This window comes from Neophocaena asiaeorientalis, unplaced genomic scaffold (genome assembly GCF_003031525.2).
Source record: "Neophocaena asiaeorientalis asiaeorientalis breed wild unplaced genomic scaffold, Neophocaena_asiaeorientalis_V1.1 scaffold336, whole genome shotgun sequence".
Classification (NCBI taxonomy): domain Eukaryota; kingdom Metazoa; phylum Chordata; class Mammalia; order Artiodactyla; family Phocoenidae; genus Neophocaena; species Neophocaena asiaeorientalis.
The window spans coordinates 4,926,917-4,951,196 of record NW_020174788.1 but is presented as its reverse complement, the minus strand read 5'-3'; the positions used below and the strand labels follow the sequence as shown (position 1 = coordinate 4,951,196).

The 24,280-nt window shown below is 44.8% G+C and overlaps 1 protein-coding gene across 3 annotated transcripts in view; it reads left to right on the top strand.

Annotated features, from left to right (window-relative positions):
* GRIA1 (glutamate ionotropic receptor AMPA type subunit 1) overlaps window positions 1-24,280 on the top strand; it is a 302,566-nt gene that overhangs the window by 245,733 nt on the left and 32,553 nt on the right. For all 3 annotated transcript variants that reach the window (XM_024760130.1, XM_024760133.1, XM_024760131.1), the window contains 2 exons: window positions 12,501-12,699; window positions 17,945-18,192. In XM_024760130.1, the coding sequence (XP_024615898.1) occupies window positions 12,501-12,699; window positions 17,945-18,192 (447 nt within the window). The remainder of the gene's footprint in view (window positions 1-12,500; window positions 12,700-17,944; window positions 18,193-24,280) is intronic.

The following is a 24,280-nucleotide window of genomic DNA, read 5'->3' as shown; positions in this document are numbered from 1 at the left end:
CACTGCATAGTGATTTCCAGTCATACTTCAGTTTTCTATTGCTGTGTAACAAACTACCACAAACTTATGGGTTTAAAACAATACCCATGTATTACCTTACAGTTCGGTCTAAATTTGTGATCGGTCTTTTACAATATTTTTAAAGAAACACGGTTTTATTATTATAACTTTAGGCAACAATTTGCTCTATGACCACCACTTTGCAGAGAGAAGATTCTGAGGAAACATGATTTTATGACTATGTAAGAGTTATGGATATATCCAAGATATCAGTTTCTCAAAAATGGGTGCTCCTAAAGTTTTGAAATCAGTTTGTGACCTCACAGAATAAATGATTCCTCACACAATCATGATTCTGCTATTAATTAGCTTAAGAAATATTTTCTTCTATAGGTAGCTCAGAGGAAGGCATTACAAATGCCTACGTAGGAGTTTCAAGTTCACTCAACAAATGTTGAGGCTGTGTTGGGTTCTAGAGAATTAGGAAGAAGTCTAAAATCCCATAATGATTTAATATTATATGATTTAATAATGATTTAATAATATAATGCAGTGCTAACAGTGCAAAAGAGCAGAAGAAGGAGTGGTACTGTGAAGGGGAAAACAGAAGAGTTCAAAGAAATGAGAAGTGAGGGGAGGAAGCAGCAGTCTGGAAGGCCTCTTGGAGGAGGTGACACTAGTAGCTGGACTTTTAATCGTTAAATACAGAGTCCATGCCCTGGCTTCAGATGCTCTGCTTGATCTAGTCCTTTCCTCACTCTCCAGACTCATCCTATGGCTGCCAATTACCTTGAACACACGAAGCCTTTCCTGCCTTCAAACCTTTGCTCTTTCCATCTCCTCTGTCTAGAACGCTGCTCCATCAGGTTCTTCACACAATCTGGATCATTCTCAGCTCTCAGCTTAAATGTCACCTGCCCAGAGAGACTGTCCCTCACCTCCCTATCTACATCAGTCCCTTCCGTCCCTCCTCCTGACCCCCTGCTGCCCACCAAATTAGTGAGGAAAGATTAACAACAGTATTCAATGGCCGACAGGAGGAGGTATTGCTATTATCTCCGTTTTACAGATGAGTGAGCTGAAACTCAGAGAGACTAAGGCACTGTCCCAAGGTCACACAGTAAGAGAAGAAGTTAGGACTGGAGCCCAGGTTGGATGATCCCATAGTCCATAATTTTAACTACTATATTCTAGGTTTTCTATGTATTATAACTATTATAGGTATTCATTTAGAAAATCAGAAAAGAGAAGGAAGAAGGTAGGAAAAAAAGACAGCCCATAATCCAGCCACCTGGCTGACTCTTGTAGTACTTCCAAACACTCATCTCCACCAAAGTTGAGTTCTCAAATGTGGCCATACAGTATAGTCTGTTTTATAACCTGGTTTTTCACAACTGAAACAGCAATTGAAAACCTCTTGCCATGGCATCTTCCATTTCAGAATAGTAGTAGCTGTTTGTACCAGGTATCTCCTCTGGTCCAAGTGGCCAGTGAAGCATATTACAGCTCATCCTCAAAACAATGCTTTTAGGTTGGTCCTGTTATTATCCCTGTTTCACAGACAGGTGAAACTGAGGCTCAGGAATATGAGATAACTTGCCTCAAATCACCGTTAATGAACAGAAGGGGTGGAACAGGAGGTCAGTACAGCTTCTGAACTCCTACTTCATAATTGTCTTCAATGTCTCAAAACTGAGTGTTCCTTTGATGAAATGATTGGGAGGGTTTGGGGTGAGGGAAGGAAGGGAGGCTGTTCCCTGCCTCCAGGGCTGCCCTGCCAGCTTGGTTGGGGATACGTGGGTGGGAGGGTCTGAGTCTGCAGGGAACTGGGTAGGGTGAAAAAATACCTGACAAATGAGGATTTTCAACTGGTTATTTTAAGTAAAATAACTCCTTGTAATATGCGCCGTGTGCTGGAGCAAACCAAATGTTAACTAAAGGAGAAGCACGCGCTGTGATTTTCCCTCCCATTTGCTAATGGGTTGGGGTCTATTTTTAAAAAGCCCACAGCATCCCACAATTAAATCTGCTGCCCACTCTAAGGACTTCAAGTGCCAGATAGGTTAGGCCACAGATGACCATTCAGGCCCTCACCTGGCCCACTGAGGCAGGGACCCAGGCCCCTAGAACCCGTCTCACTTCTGAAAACAGCTGGTGGATCAGCAAAGAGTAGGAGCTCTTGGTAGGGCTCTGGATACAGGGAAAACATATGTTTGAGTATTATGGGCTGGCCAGCAGGCAGCTAGCTATAAAAAGAGTGGTTTCTTCTAAGAACTTACCCCAAAATATGTATGTGGAGGAAGTCCCATTTTTAATACAAGTGTGGTGCCACCATTCCTTTGTGTCTAGGAACTGTGGGTAAGTGGTGCTTGGGACCTGAAAAGGTCAGCCTTGAGAGAGTTGGTGGTCCTGGTTCAAGCTGGACCCCCTTTCAGCACAATGAAATCACACCATTGGAATTCGATGGACCTGGGTTCACATACAAGCTCCATCACTTGCTTTGTGAGCTTAATTATTTCATCTCTCTGACCCTCAGATTCCTCATTTATCAGCAGGGGGGTGGGATATGCTTACGTGGCCTGAAGAAAGTGATGGGGATTAGAAGAACGAATGTCAAGTATTTTATGCAGTATCCAGTTCCAAGCTGGTGCTCAGGGAACAGGGGCTGCTGAGTAGTTAATGTGCTTTGGGCATGTTCTTGTCCCATCTCCACACCATAGCACAAGCTGTTCCTGCTCCAGGAAATACCTTTCTTTCTATTTCAGAGTGCTCAAAGCCTGCCTGCCCTGCATATCCCAGGCAAATGGTTCCTCTTTCAGCCCACCTTTCCAGATTTTTCCCAGTTGGGCATGGCTTTCCCCACCAGTGCACTTTCGTAGCACTTAATCAGTGATTTCCTGTGCTGTTCACCCAGTCTAGGTATCACAGTTGCTTCTGTGTGGGTCACATTCATTCCATTAAACTGATTTTCTTAAGAAGAAACTTTTTAAGTATTTCTCATCAGGCTTGGTAGGTGGTCAGTACTCAATAAACATTGTGTAATCATTCATTTAGTCAGCCTATGTTCAATGAGCACCTACTATGTGCCAGGCACTCTGCTAGGTGCCAGGGATATAGCAGTGAATGACAAAGACCCCTTCCCTCTCTGAGCTTCCATTTTAGTGGAAGGAGACAGGTAATAATGAATAAACAAATCAATAAGTATATGATTATCTAAAGATCACATTAGACTTTGATAAATGCTATGAAAAAAAACAGGGTAAGATGAGAGAGATGGAGAACAGAGACAATATTTGAAGAGGTGTACCTGAGGAGATGATGTTTGAGCAGAAACCTGAAGGGTACATGGAGGGAGGTTTGGGACAATTTCAGGGAAGTAAGTTCCAGGCAGAGGGAACAATTGCAAGTGTCCTAAGGTGGGAAAGACTTTGGTGTGTTCTAGGAACTGCAACAAAGCCAATGAGGCTGCAGCAGAGCCATGGCAGTAAAGATGGTCCAGATGAGATTAAAGGTGAGCCAGATCAGGTTAACCTCAGCAAGGCATTTGGATTTTATTTTCTAAGTGTGACAGACTTTAAGTGGAGTGAGGAACAACGTGATCCTACTTACAGTTTTAAACGGTCCCTCTGCCTATTGTGTGGACGTGGGTTGTAAAAGGTCAAGAGAAGAAGCAAGGAAATGCGATGCTAATACCTAGTATCTAGAACGATACCACTGACTATGGGGGATGATTGGATTTGATGGACTGGAGGTGAAGGTGAGGGAAAAAGAAAAGTCAGCACTGTCGACCTGGCCTCTGGTTTGAACAGCAGTGGGGACAGTGGTGCCATTTCCTGAAATGAGGAAGACGGAGAAGACTAATAATTCCTGTTCAGGAGAAGGACTGGAGATTGAAATTTAGGAGTTCTTAGCATCTATGTATATAAAGGTCATGGGCTTGGAAGAGATCATCTATGGAAAGATGGTAGACAGGGATGGGAAGAGGGCTAAGGCCTGAGTTCTGCACACAACAACAACTTAAGACTTAAGCAGAAAGGAAGAACCAGCAAAGGACACTAAGCAGGACCAACCTGCAAAGTAGGCGGACACTGAGGAGAGTATGGCGCCTAGAAGCGGAGTGTTTCCAGAAGAAATCATCATCATCTCTACCACCACCACCACCACCATCATCATCGTAGCAGCGGCAGCATCACTATAGGTGACATCTTGAGTCCTGCTGTATCTGTGCTAGATGCAAAACATGACCTGCTCATCAAATTCTCACAGTTCATGACATGGAATTCAGTATCTCCATCTTCAGATATGGAGACTGAAGCTTAGAGAGTGGACCGAAGAATTAGTAAATTTTTAAAAATGAACGAATTGATCTTCATTCTTTTGCAAACTGTGCCCACGCTACACTCCCATAGCTTACCTAAATGGAAAATAATAGGAACATAAAACCATCCCTCTTTGAAACACAGCTCTGCAAATTCTACAACAGTGCACACTAGCTTATAGAGTGCCGGGCTTTCCTTGGAGCTTGTTGTCCAACCCCCAAGTTCCCCACCCTGAGACTCAGCACAGGAGTCCGGGGCCCGCCCCCTCCTGCGGGGCTGGAACACAGTGACCAGCAGCTGGGCAATTAACATGCCTCACTCCTACTCTGCCAGGGAAGCGCTGAGTGATTTGCAGCTGGTGAAAGTGGAATGCTTTGCCACCCAGACACAGCATCTCGGATGAAGTGCCCTCATCAGTGCAATCGTTGCATCTGGCCGGAGCTCTTTACCCCAGTCTGAGAACCTTGATGCCCGATACCAAGTGAGCCTCTCTCTCTGAACATGGCTCAGCTGAGTAACTAGTCAAGATGGACCTTTTTTTCTCCCCGTAATTTAGAGACGGACCGTCTGAGCCTCTGCCTTCATGCCTCTGTTTCCATTACTTTTTAAAAATAGCCATTTGAAGCAGATGACCAAGGGAAACAGGTCGAGCTCAGCTGAATGAAGGCACACAGGAGGTGTCCCTTCTGTCTCCTTCCTCTTGGGGATGACAGGACATGCTTTTGAAATAAAGAAGAAATGTCCATATCCAACCCCTTGCCAGAGATGTCACGGAGAGGAGATTGGTGAGATCAGAAACTGATTCCTATTTAATAACTTTCCACTCCTTACACTGGCCCCGTGTATCTACTTTTCGGAAGGCCCCCGGCCATAGCACCTGCTCCCCGACCTCCAGCCAGGGCATTGCACCAAACACTGTCTGCACATCTCCATCCTGGCAGAAGTGCTCTCTCTGCCAGGCACAGAGCTACATGCTTCACTGGTATTTTTTTTTCTTTTTAATTATGAAGAATACCTTTAAGATGAGTACTAACACTCCATTTTGTAAAGAAACAAGCACCAAGAGTTTTAATGACTTGCCCAATGTCATACAACCAGTAAGTAATGAGGCAGGAGATGCTATCCTGTCGTGTGTGGCCCCTGAGCCCATTCTCTTAACCAATGCCTTCTCCCTTCTGCTTGAGGAAAGCACAAAAGTAACTGGCAAATGAATCATTCCAGTACTTTATCTGGGTGGTTGTGGGCAGGTACTAATAACTGGATGGGTGATAAAAAATGTCTAAGTCGTGTATTCACTTCGATCCAAGGTCTCTCAGACTCAGAGTAGGATTGAGGGAAGGAGTCATTAAATTACAGGCCACTGGCTACATCCAGCCTGCTGCCTGTTTTTGTGATGCGAGTTGTTTGGTACACGGCCACGTGCACGTGTGTATATCCTGTCTGTGGCTGCTTTCACACTACAACAGCAGAGACTATAAGGCCTGCAAAGCCTGAAATATTTACTACCCGGCCTTTTACAGAAAAAAAACAAAAAAGAAAAAAATGCTGGCCCCTCGTCTAGAAAGACAAATCCAAGCTGTGAGATTAGAAGTATACATTTAAAGGTCTGTGGTGAATCCGAATCCACAACCAGGAAAGGTAATGCTAACTATCAGAACCCAAAAGATGGCCCAAACAGATCTTTACTCTCTTCTACTGGCATCAAGTTATGCATTTAATGATATGCTTAGTGTCTCGTTAACCAAAGAAAAAAAAAACAGCCTTTGCCAGAAGAGAGTAGCATCTAGCGGCCAGCATCTGGCTCCGGAGGCCATGTCTGGACGCATTCACTCAGTGGATGTGGACCGGCATTTGAGCATTTCCCTCTCTCACTGCCTCTGCCCCCGTGGATCGCCACATCCTATCACTTTGATGTCTTCACCTCTTTAGTCATCCTGCTTCTCCCAATTTCTGTGGGCTCTGTTTCAGTTCAACCCATCATCATCAATGTTAATAAATACCATAGATAATCACAGTGACATCTTAAATCATCACAACGTGGTTAGAATCCTAAGAGCAGAATGATCGTGGTATAACGGGAATACAGAAGGGTCTGCTTGGTGCTCTGCTGGCAAAGGTGGGGAAGTTTACAGAGGAGGTGATATCCCACTCACGTTCTCCTTTTTATTTCTATCCATCTTGCTTCCTCCCACCCCTGCACCTGTTCTGCTTGGCAGTCTCCTACTCATACTTCAAAACCTAGCACAACTTTCTCCTCCTCCAGTAACTTTTCCCCACCCCTCTGCCAACAGAGTAACTAGCAAGCCCTTCTGTGTTCCCTTAGTGCTGCTTTCTTACTTGTCACATAATTAACATAATATTATAATGACTGTTTATGATATGGATATAACATGGTGATAATGGCTTTACTGAGTGATCGTTATGCTCCGTACACAGCACTTTACAGAGAATCAGGTGTCTGACCACCAAAGCCCATGTTTGCCCACCGCCTTCCCACTTTCTCCATGGAAGGGAAAGGCTGTGGTGTATTCACTTTTATCTCCCCTGTGACCAACAGTGCCTGCCATACAAGCAATGCTTGTAAAATGAATGAATAATCAGTATGGTACACGCAATTCTAAAGATTCCTGTCTCTTGGTAACCCAAACACTAACCTAGCTACTCCTGTAAAGAGATTTTACAGGTGTAGTTAAAGTCCCAAGCCAGCTGGCTTTCAGATTATCCAGGTGGACGTCACCCAATCTGATGAGCCCTTTAAAAGCACAGCATTTTCTCCAGCTAGTGGAAGTCAGAGAAATTCAAAGAATGAGAGGGATTTGCCACAGTCTGTCTTGCTTGAAGTTGGTGGGGGCCCATGGTAAAGAATGCAGGTGGCTTCTGGGAGCCGAAGCCAGCACCTGGCTGACAGCCCACAAAGAAAAGAAGACCTCGTTGCCACAACCACAAGGAGATGAATTCTGCAAACAACCAGTGAGCCTGAAAGAAGACCCTGAGCTCCATATGAGAACCACAGCCCCAAACAACACCTGTATTTCAGCCTGGTGAGACCCTGAGCAGAGAATCTAGACACCCTCACCGAAACTTCTGACCTACAGAACTAGGAGGTAATGAATGAGTGCTGCTAGAAGTCACTAAACTTGTGGTGATTTGTTATTCAGCAATGAAAAACAAATGCAAACAGGTTTCTAATTCTGTGGAGATGTTGGTGGCTGAACGGCTTTGTGTGGATCCCAAAGGTTCCAGGGAGCATTACAAAAGGTGAGTATTCCTGGGCATATATCCAGACAAAACTCGAATCCAAAAAGATACGTGCACCTCTATGTTCAGAGCAGCATGAGTCACAATAGCCAAGACATGGAAACAACCTAAATGTCCATCAACAGAGGAATGGATAAAGAAGATGTGGTGCATATATGCAATGGAATATTACTCAGCCATAAAAAGGAAGGGAATAATGCCATTTGCAGCAACATGGATGCAACTAGAGATGATCATACTAAGTAAGTCAGGACAGGAAGAGAAAGACAAATATCACAAGATATCACTTATATGCAGAATCTAAACTATGACACAAATGAACCTATCTATGAAATAGAAAAAGACTCACAGACATAGAGGATGGAGTTGTGGTTGCCAAGGGGGAGAGGGAGGGCGTTGGGGGATGGATGGAGTGGGAGGTTGGGATTAGCAGATGTAAGCTTTTATATATAGAACGGATAAACAACAAGGTTCTACTGTATAGCACAGTGAACTATACTCAGTATCCTGTGATAAACCATAATGGAAAAGAATATAAAAAAAGAATGGGGGCTTCCCTGGTGGCACAGTGGTTGAGAATCTGCCTGCCAATGCAGGGGACATGGGTTCGAGCCCTGGTCTGGGAAGATCCCACATGCCGCGAAGCAACTAGGCCAATGAGCCACAACTACTGAGCCTGCACGTCTGGAGCCTGTGCTCCGCAACAAGAGAGGCCGCGATAGTGAGGGGCCCATGCACCGTGATGAAGAGTGGCCCCCGCTTGCCACAACTAGAGAAAGCCCTCGCACAGAAACGAAGACCCAACACAGCCAAAAATAAATAAAGATTTTTTTAAAAAAATGTATATATATGTATAACTGAATCACTTTGCTGTACAGCAGAAATTAATACATTGTAAATCAACTATACCTCAATAAAAATCAATTGATCAATCAATCAAAATAGTCCCAAAGACAAAAAAAAAAAGAAAGCTGGGTGTTGGCTGTGATCCAACATCATGAACCGTCATGGGGTGAGGAAGTCCATGTCCATCTACGGACGAATCAGAAGTTGGTGAAAGGGGGAATGCTCTGCAGTGGCTGGAGTGCTGGACAGGAAATATGAAGTCCTGGGTCCTAGTCCCAGCTCTGCCAGTGCCTCACTGTGTGACCATGGGCAAGTCCCCTTACATCTCTTACCTGCAGTTCTTGCATCTGCCACATGGGGGCATTCATCCCTCTCCCATCCACTTCCCAGAGCTATGAATCAAGTTCAAGTATGATAAAGGTCCAACAAGCCACATAAATTGTGGCCAATTCTGGAGGAACATAAGGGTTTCCTTGATCACCTAGGGAGTTTGGGGAAGAGCTATGCCAAGTTATGAGACCAATAAAATTCAGGTGACTAGGCAGACCTTTAAGGGGTTCAGATTACAGCTGTGCCATCCCTCTGAAGAAAAGTGATGCTTTGCCCTGTGACCCCCTGGGGGAATTCATCATCATCATAAAAATAATGTCTTGTTTCAACAGCACTTTTCGAAGTACTTTCCCCTCTACCATTTTAGTTTCGATAGCTTGTATCCATTAAAGGAAAAGAACGGACTGAGAGTTTTTCTAGGTCTGAAAGTTTTGGTTTCTCACCATGAAGTAGGGTTAGTCTCACCCATTAAACAGAAGTGGAAGACTGAGGCCCAGCTAGACAGGCAGTTTGCCAAGGCTGTGGGGCTGTAAGTGAAGGGCTGCCTCTGGGATGGAGCTGGGAAAATACAGAGTTCTTAGGTAGAGGCCCAGCTTTGCCTGTGCCAGGTCTGAACTGAAGGAGGGGGTTCACGCACACTCAAGTTCCATACTACAAATTGAATACAGATGAAGCATTGGAATCATGTCCCATTTTGAAGAGCCTATTCCCCAGCCCTCCAGTTATTCCACAATGACAGTTATTCTGCTGGCTGTGAAGCAGAAGAATTTTTCCTTGCTATCTTCATTAAGTAGGCAGGGATGTAGGGAATACCATGCAGGGTAAGCTCCTCTCAACATCCAGCAAATAAATACTAAAGAACAGGAAAAAGGACCCATAAGCCTGGACCTTTCTTGGGAGGCCTTTGAGCTTCAACAGATAGATCCCCAAGTTGGGATACTTCAGCTGGGTCTCTCGGTTCACGTAATGTTGCCATCCTGAACACACAGTTTGAAACCATGACTCCAGACATCCTGAACCACAGCAGGTTAGAATTCTCCTGGCCCTGAAAATTATTCCTGGGCGCTAGAATCTAATGTGAATGTAACCATCAGGTTCTAAAAGAGGTGGCATCTGTGCATTCACTTGTTACTGAGGCTAACTCTGCGCTGGGTGCTAGAGATCCAACATGGCACATCTCACAGTGCGTGTGGTCTAGGGGTTCACCTGACCGTCAGTCACACAAATAGATGTCAGACACCAGCTGCAATGTGAGCTGCACGGGGCTCTGAGAGTCATGTGCTTGAATGCTGAAAGAGTGATGACTAGGATGAGGTCTGAAGGATGAACAGGGTTGATGGATTGATCACGGGAAAGAGCAGCATGTGATAAGGGTGAGAGCCTTCTGAGTATAAAGGATCAAACAAATTCCAGAGTGACCAGAGTTACAGAATCCACGTTGTGGGACAGCACTGGAGAGCGGGCCAAGGAGCTGAATCTTATTCCAAGTGTAAGAGGAGGGCCTTGATGGGTTTTAAGCAACGAAGAAACAAGATGTAATCAACGTTTTCCAAAAGATCATGCAGGCTCCCTTGTCGAGAACTGATTCGGCAGAGGAGTGGGAGGATGGGGGGTAGGGGGGTTGAATGGAGGCAAGAAGTCCAGGTCAGATGCCACTGTGATCATCCAGATTTGGAAAAGAAGCAGCATCCTCACACGGGCCTGGACACTTGTATCTGCTGTCTCTTAAGGTGAACAGAGCACTGGACTAGTTATCAGAAGACTGGTGTGATCTTGAGTACAACTGTGTATTAGTCCTGGGGCACTGGGAGAATGATTTTGCCTCTATGTACCTCATCTTGCTTGACGGTCCAATGGAAGCCATGCATCCTGACCTACTTATGTACGACTTCCAATCACACGGTCTCAGAGATGGGAGGAGTGTTAAGAGGAAGCAGTTCGTCTCTGGTCCCACGTGATGCTTGGCCTTTCCTCTGTCTGGCTTATTGTTGTGTCCCCAGCGCTTAGTACCCTGGAGGACCAAGGGTAGGCACCAAGTACAACATCTCTATAAATAGTTTATCACTTGAACATCTTCAGAAATAGGGACACTCACTGTCATCCCCAGGATAGCCACTGTTGTACTACCCTGCCCATCAAAAATATCTTCCTCCTATTTAGATGGCATCCGTTTCCTGCAACTTCTGCCAAATGCGCCTCACTCAGGTCACAAGGCACAAGCCTCACATCAGACCTTCAGTGAACATATCTCTCCAAGCCCTTTCTTCCTGTAGAGTCTCCCCTCTTCCTGAAGCTGTTCTTCAAAGGACATCGTTTTGTTGCACTCTCCTGCTCTCATTCCTTTGAACAAGTCTCCTCTTATTTCCCCCTTCCTGTGAAGCATCTAGGAACAGTGCTTTCTATATAGCAAGCAATAACAAGTATTCGTTGGATTTCCTGGGGTGAGCATTGTCTGCCTGAAGTGAAAAGGAGTCTCTCAGAAACCGAAACAAAGTAGGACAGACAGGAACATGGGAATAACACACAGAGGGCTGACAAAGTCTCAACAGTCAAGCAAGCCGGCAGGCCTGGGTGTTGCTCCCAAGTCAGTAGGATCTGGGACTCTTGAGTTTCCTTATCCATAAAACGCACGGTTTGGATTGGTGATTGCTCTCGATGTCAAGCATGAGGTTCTAGTTAAGCGTTGTCACCTCTGAGCTTGAGGCTGTCGGAGCACATGTTATAAAGGGCTTAAGGGCACAGCAGCTCCAGGATGACACTTCCTTAATAAACTGAGCAGCATGGAAGGAGTAATGGAATGCAAATAACTTTATCACTATCTGATTGAGTATGGCTCGATGCCATGTCTAGCCACCACATAAAATTTCCCCATATAATATCTACATCATTGGTAACATCTTTGGGAAGCCCCGGACTTGAAGTCTCCTAGCCAAATCCAAACAATCCCAGTGGAACTCTTGGCTGGTCACGTTTCTCTTCACAGTTTTGGGCATAAGAGAGAACAGGACCCAAAAATCAAGGATAAGTTTCTTGTCTCACATATGATTGTCATATTTGCCATTTTGATCCAGATCAGACTATCCTTTGTCTTTTATTTCAGCCAAATTCTCTTTCTCTTTGATAAGGAGCAGAACCGTGCCTGCACTCAACAGTGACATTCCCCAAGGTGGCTGGACGGAGTGCTAGTGTTGTCTTTATTTCCAAAATGTTCTCCCTTCCCTTCCTTCTAATCCATCATTTTGGCGGCCTTTGCCAGCCAGGAGGGCAGTGGCGAGAAGGCAGTCTGGAAACATTTCTGGACGTAATCAAATGTGTGCAACATCTGTGTAAATGCATTGCGTTTATATATGTACGCACACACATTTGGCATGTATGCAACTGCTTGTAACAGGATGTTTATACATGTTTGTGATCTTTGCGGGCAAATGTTGACATATCTGTGTCTTTGCTGGCATGTGTCTCGTGTCTCGATGTGTATGTATGTGTGAGAGTGAGCATGAAGATGTACCTGCAGGGCAGTCTCACCCATGAAGGATGGCAACCCCACAGGTCCTTATCCACGGTAAGGAAGGAAAATGCACAGGAGACTCTGACGTTTGGATTTTCACACCCTGCTGACAGAAGATTAGGGTGCAAGAGGGCTTGACAGCTCTGCTGATGGATGGGCTGGGGCTGGCCCTCGGCCCCTCCCCACAGTCTTCTGTAATTGATTCTGTGCTTCTGACACCTCTTCCCTTTGGGCTGCAGGTCCCTGTCTGGCCGCATCGTTGGCGGCGTCTGGTGGTTCTTCACCTTGATCATCATCTCCTCCTACACAGCCAACCTGGCCGCCTTCCTGACCGTGGAGAGGATGGTATCTCCCATTGAGAGTGCCGAGGACCTAGCGAAGCAGACAGAAATCGCTTACGGGACCCTAGAAGCGGGATCCACGAAGGAGTTCTTCAGGGTAGGGACATCCCTTGTCCCAGGGCACTTCCACAAAAGGGAACCACTACTGTCAGTAAAATATCCTTCTCACTAGCATGAGATTATAGGCAACTGCTTAACTGAGCGTAAGTCAGGGAAACTGAGACATTTCTCAGCTTTCTAGGGATCTCTGAGAAACCTTCATTTCTTCATTCGTGGAAACTTCAAAGCTCTTGCATTGAATTAGACCCTTTATGTATACCAGTCTGTGCCAAGTTCTCCGAGGGCTGCAAAGGATATGACATATAATTCCCTTCCTGCTCCTATAAGCATCTTCAGCCTTATTAGTAATTGATTAGGAACAGCGAGGAACAAGGTCCCAACCTGATGCCCTTTGTGTCCCCTCCTTGGAGACTTTGATGAATAAGGAGATGTTATATGGGAAATAATAACTGGAATAGGCAGTCTATTAAATAGTGCCAGGAGATATAGAAAATGTGAAGTGGGAGTGGAGGTGGTGGAGATGTCTTGTGGCTAGAGGCAAAATGAGGAAAATAATGTCAACCTCCAAGAGTCATTATGAGATGAAAAGAGATGGACATCTAAAATACAAGGAAACAAAGAACAATGAATGGGGGCTCCATTTCCCATTAGGGCTTCGGAGGGTGTGGGCAATTGAAAGCCATCCTGAAGGAGGGGTAGGGAGGGATTATGGCCACAAAGGATAGACCTGTAAACATCTCTAGACATCATGAAACCAAGTTAGATCAGGGTACGCTAATTACATTCTAGGCAAAAGGAGCAACTTGAACAAATGTTCCAAGGCAAGAAAACCTGTAGTTCCCTGGACTTTGGAAATGTTTAGCACAGGGAGTTACCATATATTAATCAAATAAAAATAATAAACAATTGCTACTACTTCCTCAGCACATACTATGAACTGGGCCCTGTGCTAAGAAACACACATTTCATGACTTATTTCATCCTCTCATCAGAGGTGAGTTGGGGATTTGTTATCCCCATTTTACAAAGGAAGCTCAGAGAGGTAAAAGTAACTGCCCAAGGTCACACAGCCAATAAGGAGGAGGAGGAGAATACAGAGCTAGCCTCTGCATCGCCTCGGACAAGAGGGTGGGGATCCTATGCGGACCCACTGGGTTCTCACTGCAACTTCATGGAGCAAACCCCAGATTCTGAGTGAACCCTCAGGGTGCTGTGCACAGCCTCTTAATCGTGGGCTCTGCGTTCTGTATGACAGGCAGAAGAGGGACCAAAGTCCTAACCGTGGCTGATGGAGGTTCCAAGACTAAAATCATTCATTTTCAACATATTGGAGCAAGAAGGTAACTTAGGGGTCATCTGGTCAGAGTCGTCATTTTAGAAAGAAACATGACTTGCTTAGGCTAACCCAACCAGTTAGTAGAAAAAGCACTTGTAATCTTGTTACAATTCTCTGACATCTTTAGCCTGTAACCAGAGTATGAAGGAGATGCCTGATATTTGTCCATAAAGCCAGTTCTATGCCCCAGGCCCAGCTGATGCAGTCAGGAACCACCCAATCTGTCCACTCATTATATACCCATGATCTCCACCCCGGTACATTCGCATGTTATAGCCCCCGAAGCCCCTTCCCATCCATGGTCTCCTTTATGTTTCACCTGTGACCTAAGGCAGAACAGGGGTTGTGTGTCCACGTTGCAGGCAAGAATTTGAGATGCAGGGAATTCATGATGCAAGTGTCCGGGAGGGGTACAAAATCTGAATTTCCTCATTCCGACCCAAATATTCTTGCACTGAACCACACTGTCCTAATGGATGGTGTCATTAATAGTTTTTTTTTTAAAGATCGCTCAAGTTACTAGATAGGCCCATAGACAAATCCAGTCTAACCCTCCACTCTTGTAGTTGCGGAAAGTGAGGTCCAAAGAAGAAAATGTGCATGCCCTAGCTAATTCAGAGGCACAGCTAAGACTTAAGACTTCCACGTTCTGTTAATAACTATGGAAATACACATATTACTATCTCTTGTCCAGAGCACTGTGCTAGGCATTTAGAACCAAGGCAGTGCATATTCGACAAGCTCTGTGCCCTAGCCAGGCTTACTTCATTAGACTAGGCAAATAGGTTGTATCAACAGTTCACTCTGATTGGTCAAGAGTGCTTGCCTGGAGTTCTATGTTAAGCAGGATTCTGAGGTCACATCGGGCTCAGTATGAAAGAATTCTTTAATTGCTATCAATGTCTGCCATGTATATAGGAAGGGAAACTGGTACCAAGCCAAACATGTATTGGGCATTTCTACCCTAAAGTCCAACCAGAAGAAAAGTCATATTTATCAGTAGTAATTGCACCACTTACGGAACACCTACTACGTGCCAGGCATTGGGGTATGCCCTTTACCACTTTAAAGTGTTCTATCCTCATATAATCTCCATGGCGACACTGTGTAGTGAGTACATATTATCGCCATTGTCAGGAGAGAAATACTGAGGCTCAGAAAGGTTACGTTACTTGCCCGGAGTCCTGCAGCCAGTAAAACATAAAGCATAAAACGAGGGAGACAGCTAGGTGTAGTGTAAAGGTACTAGGGGTGCAATCAGGAGATGAGGTTTTACTCCTCCTGGCTCTGCCACTAACAAGCTACATGACTTGGACAGTTCATTGCCACATTGTGGGCCTCGGTTTCTTCACCTGTAAAAAAAAAAACAAAAGAGTGCTGCTGACCCGATGTGTCCTGTGAGCCCTTCCATCTCTGTGACGCTGACCTTGAGAATTATCCCACCAGAACCTTGGTGGGTGGGGAGACAAGGTCACCTACCACCCCCATAAGGCAGAAGGAGGGAACAGGGCAACAAGAATTCTACTTCTGAACAGTCTGGCTTTTCATCCCCGTGACAGCCCAGAGCTTCTCGGCAGCCCCAACCCAGAGTCACTTAATCCTCCACCGACAGTTTAATTAAGATGTGTGAAGGGCTGTGGGAGCTGCGGATGAGGAGAGAGATCCAAGAACAAATACCCCAAGCCTGTTTCCAATCCTCCCTGCCACTCGCATTGCCTTCGCATTCCTGGAGATGACATTTTCCTGATAGTTCTACTCTAAGCGACTGTGAGTGCAGCCTCGGCATTGGGGGCACTGGGGTGAGGATGAGAGGACATATTAATTTTCTGCATACTGTGGCCCAGAGCGCTCTGCAGCTCTGCCTGTCAGCAGCCCAGTGTTCCCCCGCTGTGAGCATCCTGCCAGGTCACATTGCATCTTGCAATTGCCCTGCTGCGTGTCTTGCTGGTTTTGTGCCTGGAAGATGATCCGCAAATCTGGTCACAGCTGAATTTATCTATTTTCCTGTTTCCTGTGAGAGAATATTCAATACGTTGTAGATGCTACGATTGCTCTCGGATATTTCTTTTCCTAACTTTGATAATCCTCCCTCCCTTTTCTTTCTTTTTTTTTTTTCCTCACCTGGACACTGTTGCTTGAATGATAAATATTCACGTAAAGAACCAAATATTTCAAGCTAGCAAGGAACGTAAAGGTTACCATGTCCAAACTCCTTATAGAACAAATGAGGAAAGTTAGCAATAGAACCAAGACTACCACCCAGGGTTCCTCACCCCCAGGCCAGTGTCCTTCCCAGATTGTAAACCATCTAGTGAAACAAATCATCTCATTTATCTAATTATAGACTATCTTACAATCCACTCTAGGGAACGCTTCCCTGACATTCTCAGTAACGATCTCCATTCATTTTTCCTTGAGACCTAGAGTTTTTCTGGGTCCAAATATCTTTATTGGCTCAAGCAACAAGCTAACTGCATATCAATATTTTGCCAACGCTTGTTGATATCAAGAAAATAAACCTGATATTGTGTGCAAAGAATAATGACATATTGCATGTATAATGATAATTTTATACTAAAGAAATCTGTAATCTATATATCAACCACCAGATTACATAGGTGGCCTAACTCTAGTAGTAACTGTCTTTAAAAAAATAGTCCCTTACATGAGTTTAACACTTGTCCATTTACAAAGCATTTTCAAAAGCCAGATACCAGTAGCCCTAAAATACATCTACCTGTTGGGGAAAGGATGCTTTTTAGGAAGAGCATCACATGTGAGAGGGTGGATTTGTGGTCCTAGACCATGGGCCCTAACTAAGAACCTACTAGATAGATGCAAGGTTAGACTCTGTGCAGGACCCAAAGAAGGGAAGACGCCGCCTACCCTCAGGTAGTGTTCACAAACTTGAGACCTAAGCCCAAGTGTGAATGGCTCTCAATCCTAAAAGTCTAGCTTGGACATGCAGTGAGCGCCTGGACAATGTGTCCTAGAGGAACATCAATCCTCACAATATTCCTTCTAAAGTGAGGGCCACACAGACCATACAGATGAATCACCTAGGGAACTTCTGAAAAAGATTTATTCTAGGCTCCATCCAACACCTGCTGAATCAGAATCTCTAGGTTTAGAGCCAGGGGGTCTGCATATTTGCAGTCTCCATACATGATTCTGGTGCCCACTAGAGTTTGAGAACTACTGTCCTTGGAACCGAGATGGTCTCAGAATACACAGGATTTGTTCTGATCTGTGAGATGCTGAGTAGGATACGGCTGGAGAGAACCAACATATCCAGGGGAGTGAACAAATGAGGCAAAGTCACAAAGGAAGGAAGGCCCAAAATGAGTTCAGGAGGAAATGAGGAAAGCAGCTTGGCTGGAGGTAGAGGTTTTTGAAATGTAAGCAGTATTAAGTCCCAAGTTATTAACTTTATCAGACAACAATTTGCATTCTGAGGGCCAGTCTTGCAATACGGGATGACTGGAACTTGGCACTTATGATCTATTAGAAATTCTTTAGTGTTGTCCTTTAACCATGAAATCAGACTCCACCTATATCGTCAGCTCTCCACTTCTTCAGGGCTTTTGTGAATGTGACCTTATTGAACAACAAATAGGTCCTCTGATGTCTTGAAAAGTCAGACAGAGCCCCAGTTTCTTAACTCTCCCCATATTTAAGAGGGCTATAACTATTCAGCAGTAATTAAAAGATTCTGAGTTCTCCTATTCATTCTGCATTTGCAAGATATTTGTACTTTGAAGCCTACTGGTACTAATTAGAGCCTCTTATTTTGCAATCACCGATAATTTGTTTCTTCCTGAGCTAATCTCGCTCATGAATGTGTGATCAAGCCACACTTGGCTCTTCATTATTGTGTGTGGGCCGACCTCCATGCCACCACGCACAGCCAGCGCTTAATTCCAGCTTCGTTCCTGTCCCCTGCCAGAGGTCTAAAATCGCCGTGTTTGAGAAGATGTGGACGTACATGAAGTCAGCAGAACCATCCGTGTTTGTGCGGACCACGGAGGAGGGCATGATCCGAGTAAGGAAATCCAAAGGCAAATACGCCTACCTTCTAGAGTCCACCATGAATGAGTATATTGAGCAACGGAGACCCTGTGACACCATGAAAGTGGGAGGTAACTTGGATTCCAAAGGCTATGGCATTGCGACGCCCAAGGGGTCCGCCCTAAGGTAAGTAGCCAAGATCTGCTTCCTTGGTACTCCCTCTCCCCTCCCCACCTCAGAAAGGAAGCTGCTGTGCCTGCCACATGGCTCCAGGGCCACAGTGGGAGCTGTCAAGAGGTCTCTTCTTAGACACCTATGGGCCTGGGAGATTCCAGCCACCCAAGATCTTCAGCCCTGAGGTTGGAAATTGACCCGGGGGCCTCAGCTTGCTCTGACTGTCGCTGCCCATGTGTCCCCTTCCCACGCCTCGCCTTACCCCTCCAAGCGGTAAACACTGATGAACCTCGTGTTTCTGTTGTGTGATCTGTAACACACCATCCTTTACCAGACACCTCCACATCCAACTAGGCCACGAACAGGGCTCTCGAGCAACCTGGATTCTTTGACAGAAGGTGGTTTGTAATGTTTGTCTCCAAAGAAGCAAGTACATGGTCCAAATGAAAAATCAAGTCATTTGAGTCCTGAGATTCTAGCTGTGGAAATCAAAACAGCACCAAGCGAGGGGTAGCACCCATTCTTTCCTAGATGCTGATATCTTTAGCAAGAAACAGGTATTTAAGTGAAGAAGCAAAGTGGACTTTATTTTCACATAAAGAAGCTCTGGTATACATTCCAAACAGCTAAGGCAGAGTCCTGTAAAATTAAAGTCAAAACACCTAGATTTAACTCTGGGATTTACTACTGACTGTCTTACAAAAGGTGAGACATATCATCTCCCGACCTTCAGTATCCTCATCTATAAAGAGAGGATAACCATCTCATCCTTTCCTAGGTCCAAAGTGGTTTTAAGTTCAAATGGAATAATCTATATAGAAGGTAAACGAAAGCAATAGTGTAAAGTCACCTGTAAGACATTGTGTCAATTACAGAGTGATTAAATCACTTTAGGGAAGGGTAGCATTCAAGGAAAGGTGAGACTGTTTTAAAAGGTTGTAAAAAGATGGAGAGAGGCTCCTAACCCATTTTGACATGACATCCAGAGCCACCTCTGCCTCCACTTCATTCATTTATTCCAATAATATTGATCCCTACAACATTCTAGGCACTAGGCTAGGAGCTGGAGCTACAGTTTGGGGGTAAGACATACATAGTCCGGGTCCCATGGAACTACATTCTTGCAGGGAAGAAAGGCATTAAACAGATGGTTATTGTTTAATGGTTCATGACAATTATGATAGTCTATAAAAGGGGACCTAGAGGACACCTACTTCCAGCAATTTGGCAGAATAAAACCCCCACTATTAAACACCTAGATATGCTGGAGAAAGATATAACAAATACACTTTTAAATGCAAGTTAAGAAATCTCTAGGTCAAAAAGGGAAAAGGAAACCAAAACCATAGTAAAAAGCATGAACTAATTATTCCAGGTCTGCCCTAAGCAAGGCAAAGTTATAAATTATGTGACAACATACATGAGCAAGAATCAGAAGTACAAGTAAAAACATAAAAGTAATCAAAAATACTTTTAAAAGAAAAAGACACTATCATAAAAGATAAGACGTATTTGGAAAAGTATCAATTAGGACTCACAGAAGTGAAAAAAAATGTAGTCATTAATATAAAATCTCAATTTTAAAAGAGTTAAACAGCAAATCAGACAGAGTTGAAGAGAAAATTAGTGCACTGGAAAAAAATAGGAGAAGATTCCCTAGAATATCACACAGAGAGATAAAAAGATAGAAAATATACCAAAGAGGCTAAGAGACATGAGACAGAAAAAAATGCCAGGTGCGTCTTCTTTAAGTTCCGTATGGAGACAAGAGAGGATGAAGTAGAGGTAATATATGAAGGGAATTTTCCAAAATTTATGGATAACATAAATACTCAGATTCAAAAATTATGAGTCCCAAGCAGGATAAACAGATGAAAATCAGCAGCTGATTCAACTGAAAGTGCAGAACAATAAAGACACAGAGAAGATCTCAAATACACCCAGAGATAACAAGGTCCAACTGGTGTGCAGCATAGGTAGGACGTGGCTGAGAAGACTTTTCCAAGGATGCTTTTTTTCCAAGCTGAAATATGACAGATTAACAGGAGTTAACTAAGTATAGTGAGGGGAGAGGAAGAGAAGAACAGTCCAGGCAGAGGGAACAGAACGTGCAGAGACTCTAAGGCAAGAAATCATGGTACAGTTGATAAACTAAAAGAAGCTAAGTACTCCTGGAGCACGGGTAATAAAGAGGAGAAAAAGTTAAGCTACGATTGGAGAATAATGAAATGCAGACAGACTTTGTAAAGGATTTTTGTCCTTATTTGAAGAGCAATGAAAATACATTGAAGAATTGTAAGCAACTGTCCAAATATCAGGAAATAACGATATCTGTAGGAGTGTAAAAATAATTGTATGTGACCTAATAAAGGGAAACCAAATGGCCCAGTATTTATTAATCATGCATTTTTGTCTGCAAGAACTTAAAAATCTCTTTGTACAAGTTTAGGCAAAGTTCAAAGGGGATTCAGAGGATAGTGCCTGGCAAGAAAAGAAACTTTTAGGTACTTATAGAACATCACCCTAGAAAGGCCCAAAGTAGAGAATGAGTTCTTATAGGTCCAGGAACACCAATGACGCTGCAGTATTACAATTAATGAAGGCTTTATGGGTCAGGGACATCATTTGATCTAAATATTTGGATGCAAAGTTGAAAACAAAAAAAAAAGGTACAGAAGGTGACACGATTTGCCCACTCAATACATTACTTCTACCACCCTACCCTATCCATGGGTGCCTGGAACATGGTGACAAACTCAGTAATGTGAACGTAAATCTCCGGTCATCTGGGACTCAAATTACTTCCCTCTACAATAAAAGCTACCATTGAGTGACTGCCTACCACATGCCACACGCTGTGCTATGTGCAGTGTTTCATATTATCCTCTTAATTTCCCTATGAAGTACCATTATCCCCATTTTACAGATGAGGAAACGGTGGCACAGAATTAAGTTACTTGACCAGGTGGACACAGCTAATAAAGGAGCCAGATTTCAAGCCCAGTCAGTCTGACTCCAGAGCCCGTGGATGTTACTTACTCTCAGGGCTGGGCATTATGACTGACAACACTGTGAAAGGCAGGAGACCGAACTTATGCCAGGTTCCCAGCACCTATGTAACTGGGCAAACAATCACCGTCAACTCAAAAATTTTAAATGCAGAATTTTGGAGCCCAGGGCATCCACTCACCACTCTGAAGGCCAAAGGTGATAGTGAATGCCCACTTTAATGCCCTTCCTCTTTAATGCACCACTTCTTTGAGCAGTAACACTGCCTTTATGGGTTTTGCATGCCCCAAGATTCTTTCTGGTGTAAATACTGAAAATAGTTCAACTCTATAACAAATAAATACCTAATTCTATTGCTTACATCTCTGTGAGACATAACAAGTCATTTATTGATTTTGAGAAAGAAAGAGAAAGGGAAAGAGACATGAAAAGGAACATCTTCCAGATAAGATCACAGATGGTTGATGTGCAAGTCAAGAATACCTAAATGGGGCTTCCCTGGTGGCGCAGTGGTTGGGAGTCCGCCTGCCAATGCAGGGGACACAGGTTCGTGCCCCGGTTCGGGAAGATCCCACTTGCCGTGGAGCGGCTGGGCCCGTGAGCCATGGCCTCTGAGCCTGTGCGTCCGGGGCCTGTGCTCCGCAACGGGAAGGGCCACAACAGTGAGAGGCCCGCGTACCGCAAAAAAAAAAAATACCTAAATGGAGCCCACATGGCCCCAGCTCTCTCCCAGTGCTCCTTTCTCTCCATTGGCAACCTTTATGAGAGCCATGGGGCTCCCTGACTCGAAAACAGAAGAGCAACGCTCATCCTAAGAGAGCCTTGGGTTTCTGGCCTGGGAAAGTCCCTCTTCGCCTACTTCTCATCTCAGCAATAAAAGGAGTCATTCTAGCAACCAGCAGTGTAGCGGTCCCATGAAACATATCATTGCAAAATGGTTACAGAAAATATGAGTAACCACACATGCACGCCCACAGACCAGCCCGGCTTCCTTCAGGTCTCTGTCTCACATGCCCCAGATGATGCTGACTCCCCAAGTCATGGTCAAACACCAAAGAGTCATGGCAAGCCAAATGCCACAGACACATGTGCCTGATGTAACAATCTTAGATTCACTGATCTGATCCCAGCAGACCATTCTGCATGACAGAGGTGGAAAAGGAGGAGAAGAGTGAAGGGGTAGGACATGATACCTCTGTTCCCCAATGAAAAGGGGCTTAAGTGTGCTTAAAGAGGATATGGCAGAGGAAATCAATGTTGTCTTCAGATTATTTAGAATTGTAGAAAATACCTTTTCAAAGACTGTCTAGTCATTCACCAAGTTGCAGACTCTTCAGGAGTGTTTTACACTACAGACCTTGCAAACTTCTCTTCTGCCCTGTGAAAGGTGGGGCTTTGGCTGCCCTCACAAGGCAGATGTGCTCCAGACGTAGGGCCAGTGCCCACAGCCAGAAAGGACCTCCCTGGCAGTCCCCTGCACCACTCTCCATAAAGCCAGAGCTGACCACACCTGTGGGGCATTCACTCCCCTCCAGCCTGCCTGGAAAAAGGTCCAGGTTCCTCCACGGCAGATCACCCAGCTCTGCCCCAGAAGGTCAGAGAGCCGATATCTAAGGCCCAAATGTTCCTCTAAAACTTGCCAAGTCTACTTGGCAGAGGCCAGGCTTGTCCCTACAGAGCATTAAAAGGCTGTGGCAGTGACAGAATGGCATTTGTCTCTTCTGCTCTGGAAACAAATACTCAGGAAGCAAGGTGGTTCCGTGCTTGATTTTCCATTTGGACAGGTGGTGTTTCTTTGAAACAGATGCTGTTTGTTGGCCGTCGCTGCATGCTTGGGATTGGGTGAGGGGCTGGATTTTGTTTCCGAAGCCCTGAGGTTGTGGATAAAGACCTACGCAGCCAATGCCAGTCACTAGGGAAAGGGAATAGGTAAATCCACTAATTGTGATCCATTGGCCCTTCTGTTGCTAACTCAATGTATCTGCTGGTCTGAACTGACGTCTCTTTTCTTTATTATGATAAAGACTCCCTTCAGTTAGAGACGATGTATTCTAATTTCCTAACTAAGGGAGCATGACCCCTGTTTTACCCATTCAAGAAGGAATCCACACCAGGTGGGCCTGAGTTAAAATCTCAACTAATGACTCTCCTTCACAAACCGACTATCGGGAGTTTAATGGATTTGCTAAGAGTTATACCCTAATCGGGACATTGGTCAAAGTCTGGTCTTTAACTGTGACTGTGGTTCCGCGGCGTCTTCTCTGGTCCCTGTGATCATGACGTGTTTGTGTTCTGTCACGTGTCTTATCCACGCCAGACGTGTGAGCCAAGGTGACAGGAGGAGCACAATGCAGCCTTCTCCTACAGCTTAGTGGGTGCGGGTCTAAGACCCACTCCCTGGGCTTTGCATGCAGCTTCACAGATTCCTTTCCAAATATGTATCTTCTCCACACAAAGGACTGTGTGCTGCACTTCAGGGGGCAGTGGTGAGAGGGAAGCGATCCCAGCCCCTCAATGATGCATAGTCAAGCACAGTTCATAAGCAGTATTACACAGATACCCGCCGTTCTGCTCAATGCCCTAAGAGATCCGGGAACACTCCAGAGGACAGTCCACATCTGAATGGGAGGATTTCCAAAAGTTTCGAGGCCAAGGTGACATCCAAGTTAGGCCCTGAAGAAACTGTGATAGATGAGAAGTAAGGACAGGGAACTCCAGATGGAGGGGACGGAATAACAAAAAACACAGCAGTGGGAAATCATAGGGCCTGTTTTCAGGAACAAGAATCCACTTTAACTAGAGAATGCATTAATAAGCAAGAGCGACTGGCTGTGGTCACAGTGCAAAGGATTTCAAAAGTCGCTCTATTTTTCATCTGATGTCAGGAGAGGTCATGGAAGGCCACTGATGGAGGGGCCACGATCAGACAGATTCCCAAAGATGATGCTGGCAGTGGTTTGCGACGAGAACCAGAGAGGAGGCTCACAGGCAGGAAGGTCACTTAGAAAGCCATTGTGGTCATTTTGGTAGGCGATAATGAATGTGGTTACAGATCATAATGAGATGGGGACAGATGGAAGAAGCGGCTCTA